Below are 10,737 nucleotides of genomic sequence, written 5' to 3' on the forward strand. Positions count from 1 at the left end.
TAAATTGTTTAAACTAATGATGGTGCTGTAGAGAATAACCAAAATGCTGCATGAATGTCCATCTGTACAAAATGTGGTTCCAGTCCTGTTTTCAGGGTGTTGTCCCACAAAAATGGACCTTTCCAGGTAGAATGGGTTGCCTTAGTTGATAAAAAATGATAAAGTTTACCACTATATGCCTCCTGATGATTAACAAAAATGTATTTAAGGCTAAGCAAAACTAAGCCCCAATCAACAAGGCTACTTAAAGTTTGCTTTGTTTTACATTTCTGATGAAAACCCCTCACATGGTACCAACTGTCGAAATGAGATGGTGCTCAGGTAAAATTAAAAGGAACAGTGCATCAACTTGCAAGGGACAAACTCCAAAAATAAAACGCCTGATTATGTGGTTTTTGTCAGCTGTTTGAACGACGGCATCAGCAGGACGTATTACGTTATATATACTAGTATACACGTAGTTAAAAATGGTAAGTATCCAAACAGCTCAGACTTAATTTACTGTAATTTCTCCGAACTTTGGCAGTGTTGTAACAGTGTAGGAAGAAGTAATGCAATTTGGTCTACTCCTAAAAAAAGATCCAGTGTTTGGGGTCCTTAGGGAGTAGTGAGACGCTATACAAATACAGGTCATTTACCATTTACAACATTTGTTTTTATATGAATTCTGCAGTGACTTCTGGCTTAGATTTTCTCTGCAGAACCCCCTGAAAAAACACAAGATGCTGCTTCATTCAGTTGAATTTATGATACGAGTTTGCCCTCATTCTGCTCCCAGATGATGATGATTTACAGCAGGTACACTCCGCCATCAAACCACCACACAGAGAAGTGAGTCTGCAGACCTGGAGTGGAGGCTGGACGGAGGCAGCGAGCAGCGGCGCCTGGCCTGCAGGTGCAGCCTCTTGGACGTGCAGCGGGGTCTCATGAATGCCCGATTCAGAAAACGGCCCCCATCGGGCCTGTTCTCCAGGCCCGGGGCTAATCCCGGCCCCTAATCGGATTATGTAAATTCCTACTCCACACAGAGACTTTTATGGAAGGCTGCGTCTTTGAAACAACACTTGAAGGGTGTAAAAAGAACAGTGACAATTGGTTAAACTAGATGTGTTTTTCTGTCTGAACGAAGGTTGAAAGTGGGAGGCAGAGGAAGGGGGTGAGATGGGGGAGTGAGGAGTGGCTGCAGAGAGGTGAGTTAGACGCTGTGCTCTCCGTGTTTCCTCTCTAATTTATGTGTGGCCCCTTGGAATGGCTCAACAAGATTACCGTAGTCATAACAAAACCCATATTGTCCGACTGTCAATCTGGATATGGTATTTTTACCTTTTGTGGCCCAATCAGGCCGGATTCAAAGCAGAGCAGCCACTGATATCAAGGTCTTTTCCTCGGTGGAGGGGACGGTGGGTTGTCCATGCCTAATGTCAGAGAAGCAGAAAGGAATAAGTGTCCACAGCAGTAAGAGAAGGATCAGAGAGATGAACGTCTCAGTTTCACTTCAATAGGAATTTATTTGTCACCTTTAGCGCTAACCTTCAAGGATTAAATGAGCAATGAATCATAAAAGCAGCACAAATAGTCATTTAAAGAGCTGTTAAATCATAAAAGCGGCAGAAAGGCCCCCACAAAAAAAGACAAATCATTTAAACACAGCAGCATCATAAACACACACACACTTGTTCCAAGTGACAGAAAAAGGAGGAGTTACGTGTTTTAACAATCACACCAACCTCACACAATGCACGCAGCGGCTCCACGACAGCACACGTCAGACAATGGAGCTTGCGCTGCTATAAAAATGTGGGATGCGAGCACTCGGCACTCTCATCCCTCCCTCCTCCTCTCTGGCTCTCCCCTCTCCTCACTTGGAGCTCAGTGAGCATGAGGAGACGCGTCTAAGTGGACCTTCACACTGGTCTCCAGGACACGTCAATGACAAAGGAGCCTCTGCCTCTGAGATTTCTGCACATTTCCCACACACAGGTACAGGTGAGACATTTACTTCATTCTCTAGGATTTTCCCTCCTCCGAGGCAATGTTTCCACTTATAGTAGCATAGTAGATGTTTAATGTGCTGTAATTTATAGTTGATAGCTGCAGATATTTGTTATCAAAATATTAAGTGCAAAAGAAGTTTAATAAATAGATTCTAATGTAGCTTAAAATACCATCTGTTAATGATTTAAAGGCTTCATCACTTGCAAATGGTAAACACTGCAGAAGAACTTGATGTGTCACTTGTGCCAGCCAAAAAAACTCTTGAATATGCCTTTAAATATGAAGAAAAACACAAAGGCTGCGTATTGCAGAAATAGGTAGCAAATGAATCAATTATGATAAATGCTTTTGGGGGGTTTAAAACAGTTTGCAAATTTCACCATGCTCCTGGTGCCTCCACCTTCCTCCTATCACTCCCCAGCGCTGATGATTTCTTTATTTATTTTAAAGCTTTTTTCTGTTTTGCATTGAGTTTGGAATCAAAAACTCAAAATAAACACAAATTACTCTCATGTCTTGTATTAAGTGGCCTAACGTTGTGTCACTTGTTGCAGCTGAGCTCAGCACCATGACCAGAAAGGTGTTCACCAACACGAGGGAGCGTTGGCGCCAGCACAACGTCAACACTGCCTTTGCCGAGCTCCGCAAGCTCATCCCCACCCATCCTCCGGAGAAGAAGCTGAGCAAGAACGAGATCCTGCGCCTGGCCATGCGCTACATCAACTTCCTAGTCCAGCTGCTGGAGAGCCAGAGCGGCCAGCCGGCCGGCCACTCCCCCACCGCCCTGCTCACCTTTCTCAGAGGCAACATGGAGCAGCTGCACTCCCCTCCTCACCCCTGGGCCCTGACCAGTGACACGGAGGCTCCGTCGCCCGGATCCAGCTGTGACAGCTCTGAGGCCTGGTAGAGCCACAGCTCATCTAACAGAAGCAACTCTGGAGTGAACTTTTGGACCCTTTCTTTCTTCCCGGGGTTTCTGCTCTGATCTGGTCCTCTGTAAAGACTGTTGTGTGTCTGCCTTCAGGGCAGAGTGTGTGATAGTCAAACGTGGCTGAAAAGTGAGCACCGTCTCTGTGTTGAAGTTATGAAATATAATTTGCAGGTGAAATTGATTTGTGTTCTGCATGGGTGTGTAAAAACCTGGATGTACTATTCCTCTCGTGTCTTTATGTTAATATTCCTTGTTGCCGGCCCGCCTTGAACTAATTTAGTTTTGCAGTATCGGGGTGTTTTGCCAACGAGGAAAAATGGAAGGGATTAAGGAATTTCTCATTCCGAGCAAAAGATTGAATAAGGAATTTGAATAGATAATGGTTCAGCCAAGACTGCAAATAATCTCAAAATAACCAAGGGCACTTTTTCCCCACTAGTCGACATGCTACCCCCGTCCTCCGAGAGAAGACTACATGTGACCTTTCTTTTCAATTATCAAGGTTATACCACTTCACACAAATCAATCCTAAGAAAGCCTGCCCCCCCTTTTCTCATCCCTTTCACACAACAGCGTCAGTATTTGTTACTAGTCAGGTTGGATTTTGGCAAAACTGACAATCTTCTTTCAGTAATTGTACACAAATCTCTTCGCTGTGTTTTCACTTGGTCATTTTTTGTACAATACGCATGTCATATAGCCAAAGATGATGATAATAATAATAATAAGTTGATTGTCTCCTGTTAAGAGTGTGCCGATGATCTTCTGATACCTCTTTTGTAAGTTATTTTGGTTTGTTTGTGAATATAAGGTATGTTATTTATTTGAACTATTTATTTAATAAATGATTTGTTACCTTCTGAATTGTTAAGTATGAGTAATTGTTTCACTAAAGTGTTTCAAAGCCCCCAGTAAGCAAATATTGAATCACATAGACATAGATACATTTTATCATTTTAACCTATTGATCTGGACGATAGTTTCAGTCTGACATTTACTCCAGGTGCTGATATGAAATCTAATCTTTCAGGATAGTTCAGTAAAAGCAACAATCCTGGTTGAAAAGTAGTTTTTAAATTGTAGCGTCGACTGTGTGACCACTGAAGTTTAAGTTTATTCAGATAATGCAACAAATGAACTGCTCAGAGGAGTTACAAAGATTATCCACACTTCTGCCCATCTTTCCCCAGGTGTGTATCAATGCAGCTAACCAAAAATTTAATTGCATACTTTTAGATAATAAACTCCATCTTTTAACTGATTTACTTATTATTATATATATTAAGTAATCTCTGGGATATTTGTAACCCTGCTTGGTAATCACTATTCTAAACTGGTAGAGGAAGCAGGAAAGTGGACACTCCGACAAAAAGGTCAATTTGTGGGTTGAGGTAAAAAAAAAACAAAAAAAACATAAAAAATAAACACCCAAACACTCAAAAAACCCAAAAAATAACCTATAATTAACAATAACCAATAAATATACTATATATAATTTCATATAGATAGATATATAGTTTTTTTACAATATAAGTTGCCTTTTCAGAGTTGCTGTGAATGGAACAAACTCATACAATGCACAGTAAATAGTGACATGTGGAGTGGAATAGTTAAGTTGTTTCACACTATGTCAGAAACACAGCTGATGGGAAATTAAGAGCAAATCTGCTGCTCTTTGTTCTTGCTCAGTAAGCCCAGAGACATTTGCTTTCAGCAGCGCCCGTGATGACCGTGTGGACACAAAACTGACCTCTGCTCTCTGTCTACTGACCAGAGGCCTGAGGGATGAGTGCTCTATGTGACCGCTTAACTTGCAACCCCTGAGGTCAGAGGTCGCTCTGGAGTCAACCACTGTCGAGATGACCAGAGTGCAAATGCCGCTCTTGCTCTCTCTCTCTTATTTTTTAAAGGATAGCATCACTCTGTTGCTTCATAAGGTATTTAGCAGCCCTTATTTTTACTGCTGCCAATAAATAATTAGGCCTTTTTTTAATTATCAGAATAGCTGCGGATCAATTTTTAGTCAGCAAACCTATTAATGGATTATTTCTTTCACCTCTAGCTACAATATCAACAGTCTTCTTGTTTGGCAGCCGGTTAAACTGAGGTCAGACATTTACATGTCTAATCGCCTATTGTGACTACAGAAAATGGCCCCCGTTTTCAGGCAAGAGGCAGCAACTAACTGAGCTGCAGAGTAAACACTGAGTCGGTTTTAGGCGCTTTCACCCCGGCTGTTAAACTCCGGCTAATGGTGTGTAAACGGAGCAGAGGGCAGCTGGACACAGTGACTGCAGGCCTGTGGGAAGTGACAGGTGACTCTTTGTGATGCTGCAGTAATACTAAATGAATTCTATGGTAGAGGCAGAATGACAAATATTTCAATCAAACATTATGGCTCACCTATAACATGAATTTAGGAAGTGTTTACTGCTTGAGCAATTTAACAGGAAATTGAGCAACTTTCTGGTAAAATGCAAAAAGATTAAAATAACAGGGGACTCCTCAGTGGGCTGAACTTTTTGGTGAAAGTCATCATGATGTTTCATAATTCAGTCATCTGACACTGGAGGAAGGCGTGTGAAGCCTTTTCCGTACAGGCTGTAAGGCTGTGAAAAAGCATTTTGTTGAACCACCTTATTTACAGAAAACGCCTAAGCAGTGTGAGCATAACTCTGACCTCAACTTTCCACAAGGATTATGAAACCATGCACTGAGAAATAATAACAAATCTGTACGCTTCTCATTCCCTCCACCAAGTATATTTGCCTGATTGACTATTCTCTCCCAAGTATGTGGGCAATCGTCTATTGAGAGCACATTTCCTTATCAGCGTCTAGCACACTGTCTGAATCCGTTATCACAATGGGCCAGATCAGTGCAGGCAGCCCCTCGCTCTCTCGGCTGAGGCGCCCATGAAAAAGAATTTCTGGAGTTGGGTGCCAACCGATAGGCCCTGAGCTCTTTATCCCCTTAAAGCCAATTCACACTCTGCATGTTTAAATATCTCAGCTCAACCCCTGCCCTCCCACTCCCATCACGCACTCGAACCCCTCCTCCTCCCCCCGCACCTTCCTCTCGCTCTCTCTCTTACCCTTCCGAGTCCAAGCATAGAATTGCGAAGCTGCCGACCTGCAGCACGGGTGGGTGGCTGGGTGGGATGCAGGTGCAGGGCTGGTTGGATAGTGAGAGGAGGGGAGTCTTCCATTGTTGGGCTGGACAGCACCCTCTCTCCTCTGGAGCACCCTCTGATGGGGGAGCCCACTGACAATCACACATCCTAATCTGATTATGCAAATGTCTACTTCAAAAAGCATTGCGCTGTAACCCCTTACCCTGTGGTGGGAAGACAGAGCAAGGAAGGAAGAAGTGGAAGCAGTAGGAATGCAAACAGGAAATGGTAGATTGTTGAGTTCCAGAGAAAATTAAATATGAAGGCAAAAGCACAGTTAGGGGCTCAGTGATTCTGCTGGTTAATCACTCATTGATCACTCACTCTCACACATCCACTGCACCACCAGGGGAGGTCTAAGGTTGAAAACAGTACACACTTGCACACTGAATGGCCAGTGACTGCCTCAGCAGGGCATTGAATCCAATATTCAAATGCTTATTGTTTTTCCAGACGCTCCTGAATCCAGCGTCAAAAGGAATCTACAATGTTAATGAGGGGGACAAAGTACCCAGAGTTAAGATTTACACGCCCAAACAGTCAGCGGTGACGTTTCCCAAGAACAACAACGATTCCTGAAGGCGTGGCTGACAACTCTTGCGACCCTTCTGGCCTCAGCAGGTTTCTGAAATCAGCTGCCTCTTTCTGCTCCTGGATATCTTTCTACTACAAGTCTTTAAAATGTTGGGAGACGTGTAGTACTTTCAGCTAAGTGCTAACGGCATAAAATTCATTGTCGTAGTGTATCATGTTGACATGCACACGTGCCTCTTATCCAAATATGGACTGGAGGCACAAGTGAATATTGTCAGATCAGAAAGTATTTGGTCAAAAACCAAAGTTGAAACTCAAACATAATAATATAAGGATCTGAGTTAGTTCTTGGAGAGCTAAAACTTTACCTATTTTCTTAACTACTTGTTGTGTTGGTAGCCTGGACCGTCCCCCAACTGACGTTTGGAGAGAGGCAGGATGTAACCTGGACAGGTCACAGGCAATGATGGGGTTAATTTGGAGTCACTAAACCACCTAACATGCCAGACAAAAACAACAAAGACAAAGAACACACAAACTTGCAGAGATGCTGGAACTAACCACTAGTTTTAAGCTAGGGATGCACCGATGCAACATTTTCCTAGGTCAGATATTAAACTCTAGCTTCCATAATCCAGATTTACATCGTAGATGTAGCAGTAAGTATTGAAGAAGGCCGTGCAGAGACTTTATGTGACGCAGGAGGCTTTTTTAAAAAGGGAAGCGATCAGAAGTATGAGTAATCATATTACTAACATGGTCCATATGAAGGCTAAAGGAGCTGCAGTTATTCTCAATTTGAACTTCATAACAACGGAAGCGCTTAGAGACGCAATCAACACAGTCATCAATGACAAATCGTGAGTTCTCTGAACTATCTGCACTTTGGATTAAGTACTGAAAGCATAGACTGTAAAACAAAAAAAGCATTCAAAGAAAGGATGAATGTAGGTTCAGAGTCTGAAAAGTGAAGTCTGCCTCTGCAGAAATCCATACAAGAGGATATACAACCCTATAGCTCTTTCAACACAAAACGCTCCTAAATTATGGTCACATTTAAAATAAAACAGATGTCAACACTTTAGGACATGGCTACTTTGCGTCATTACCCTATGAATGTGCAGTAACCTCAGATTCTCAGTTAGTCATGCTCAAGTCAAGGCTTCAAAATAGGATTTTACTAATCTGTTATTTGTCATATGGGCAATTTTATTTTTTTATGTACAGTAAATGATTGAAGCTGATTTTTTTTCTTTTTTCAAAAACCTATATCCACATTCACAGGTACAAAGAAAATGCTATGAGGCTGTCCAGCATCCACCACGACAGACCCATCAGTGCTCTGGAAGAGGCAGTATTCTGGATCGAGTTCACACTGAGAAACAAAGGGGCCAAGCACTTGAGGGTCCAGGCCCATGAACTCACCTGGTACCAGTATCTCAGCCTGGATGTCCTGGGCTTCTTCCTCACTATAGTTCTACTCATCATATTCATCTTCATCAAGACCTGCAGTTTCTGCTTGAACAGGTGTTGTGTCAGGAGAGGAAAGACAAAAAAGAAGGCTGAATAACAGACTGAACAGAAACGGTGCTGTGAGTGTTGGACTGGGGCAATATTTGTTACCTGCATGAAACTTTCTTTCATATATGTTGAATTTCCCATCATCTTCTCCTTTATGTATCACCACTAGCTACATTAACAGATGCACCAATTTGCAGAAGTGTACCTGAAGTTGATCTGACATTAAAAAGAGGTTTACACAAGCATATACATTTGAATAACATCTATTATCTATGTTTCTTTTTCCCCATCTTCTTTGAACTTCCCCAGCATCAGCTCTATAAATACTGTACCATCTACTGCAGTGTAATGGCCACAAATCTGGATTTGAAAAATAATAGAAAAAGGTTTCTTTTTTAGGCAACTCACATGTCAACCACCATCCTGTGAAGCAGCTGCAGTAAATTGGAAGATATCTGGTCACACCAAAATACACAACTGCTATAATTTTATTTCCAGAATATCTGATGTAATGTGGCTTTATTGTCATGTAATACCACTTAAATGGTGCACTGAGTCAATGTAGCATGTTCTCTGCCCTGAAAGATGTACGCAATACAATACAAAGCACTGGTGTCCTAGTCAATGGGACAGCAAACAGTGACTTGAACACCTTGAACATGGCTCTCATCACTACCAGATCCTCCCAGAAGATAACATGCTCACTTCCAAAGAAAATAACATTGGAGCAGCTTACAGCTCTTCAAGAGTAAAATGAATCAATGATACTCAATTAACACCATTTCTTGTGAACTGATAAGATAAGAAATGTTGTTGCCTATGATGACACATAGGAATAGCAATCTGTTACTGACAGTTCAAATACATTTGCTAAGATAGCTTTTCGTGAAACGGTTTCATACAAACACAATTGCTATTCATGATTAGCTTAATTATGTCAGAGCAAACTGTGAATTTGTTTCTATTTCATGAAAGTGTTGCCACCTGGTGGTGAAAGTTTTAGGTTCATTTTTGCTGACGGTAATTACAAATAGCACCCACATTGGTTCAGTTATGTGGATCTGGATGACACCTGGTGAAAATCAAATCTCAGGACTTACCACAATTCACTGATCACATTAACTCGGTGGACCAACATTGAAAATTCACCAGGAAGGATATGAAAAGTAGCAGGTTAGCCTTCCTAGACTGTGAGATTTCCATCAGTAATGGGGGGCATTGAAAAGTCGATGTGTACCATAAACCTATCCATACTGATCAGTATTTAAGCTTTGATGCTCATCATCCATTGGAGCATAAACTGGGTGTCATCAGGACGGTACAACACAGAGCAAACACCATCCCCACAGACACAGCAGCCAGGGAAGCAGAAGAACATCACATCAAGAAGACCCTGAGTAAATGTGGTTATCCCAGCTGGGCATTTCTCAAAGCTGGGAAGGCGCCTCAAGAAAGCTCCAGCCAATAAAGGAGAGATGGTCAACTGCCGCCTAAGCAAAAACCCTTAGTGATCCCTTATGTGTCAGGAGTATTGGAACAGTTGAGATGCAATTTTTTTTCTAAATGCTGCATCTCTGTGGCTTTTAAACCCCAAAACACACTGCGCCAAAAGATTGGTCCACCCAAGGATTGGGTCCCCCGACACAAACAGAGTAATGTAGTGTATGCTGTTAAGTGCCAGTAGGATTGCCAGGATTTATACATCAGAGAAACCAAACAACCTCCAACTGTAGCCAATCCCCAACTCTCTGTGAATGGTACTCATGGCCATTGGTCAATGGTCATTAGAGGATCAATAGGGTGCCCATGACCCTCTAGGGGACACTCCCACAGGGCTTAAAATCTGGGACTCTCCACCAATTGTTCTTACAACTGAAGAAGCTTCTTGGATGAGAGATGAAACATCTTCAAGGAAACTTAAAGAAGTTCAGACACTTTTCCTTGATTTCAGTCATTGTGCAAATGTACTCTTTATAAGATCGGGGAAACCTGCTGTCAACTGAGACTGAAGAAATCACTTGGATGAGTGATGAAACGTTTCTCCCACTGAAAATGACACGTCCAGATGAACAGAATCAACCTTTTGGAATTTACTTACCTGGATGCTTGAGCATGCACCAAGATACAAATAGCACAATTAAGATACTCTAGCTTGCCAAATGTATTTGCATTATTTCCCATCTGCCTTCAAATGTATATGAACTTTAGTGACATCTTACTCTTCATGGCGCAGGGTCAGTTTTTTGGACCCAGTCTTCTGTCCATTGCAGGCACTGTGGCACATCTTTTTGAAAACGTCGGGGTGCTTCAAATCTTAAGATTTTTGGGGGGCAGCTATATTGGCATTTCATCACCATGTTGAAGGCAGGCGACTTGGTGCTCTTTTTTGGGTAATGGAATTTCAGTTCCCATTAGATCTCTTGGGCAGAACCAGATCTAGCTGCAGTCAATATAAGGGTGATAATGTGGGCTGTCTAACTGCAGTCTTGGGAAGTGATTTAGTGGACTATCACTACAGCGACAACGATGACAAGCCAGCTTGTCATTGTTGCGCTTATAGACATTTTGCCCATGTTGTGCAAAA

The 10,737-nt window shown here is 42.2% G+C and overlaps 1 protein-coding gene across 2 annotated transcripts; it reads left to right on the top strand.

Annotated features, from left to right (window-relative positions):
• The first annotated feature begins 1,752 nt into the window (after nucleotides 1–1,752).
• tal2 (T-cell acute lymphocytic leukemia 2) lies at nucleotides 1,753–3,786 on the top strand. Of its 2 annotated transcripts, none has more exons than XM_040050938.1 (2): nucleotides 1,753–1,986; nucleotides 2,550–3,786. In XM_040050938.1, exons 1-2 carry the CDS (start codon nucleotides 1,803–1,805, stop codon nucleotides 2,900–2,902), a joined length of 537 nt encoding a protein of 178 aa, XP_039906872.1. In that variant the 5' UTR covers nucleotides 1,753–1,802; the 3' UTR covers nucleotides 2,903–3,786. The 2 variants fall into 2 exon arrangements, with proteins under 2 accessions (XP_039906872.1, XP_039906873.1); XM_040050939.1 differs by having other exon boundaries at nucleotides 1,753–1,980.
• Nucleotides 3,787–10,737: the final 6,951 nt, after the last annotated feature.

This window comes from Simochromis diagramma, unplaced genomic scaffold (genome assembly GCF_900408965.1).
Source record: "Simochromis diagramma unplaced genomic scaffold, fSimDia1.1 OVJJ01000131.1, whole genome shotgun sequence".
Taxonomy (NCBI): domain Eukaryota; kingdom Metazoa; phylum Chordata; class Actinopteri; order Cichliformes; family Cichlidae; genus Simochromis; species Simochromis diagramma.

What these genes read in the sequence shown, in the direction of transcription:
- tal2 (XM_040050938.1), top strand. Translation starts at nt 1,803, where the DNA reads ATGCGAGCACTCGGCACTCTCATCCCTCCCTCCTCCTCTCTGGCTCTC. An exon ending in TTTCCCACACACAGGTACAG is followed by an intron (nt 1,987 to 2,549) that starts GTGAGACATTTA and finishes CACTTGTTGCAG; the next exon opens with CTGAGCTCAGCACCATGACC.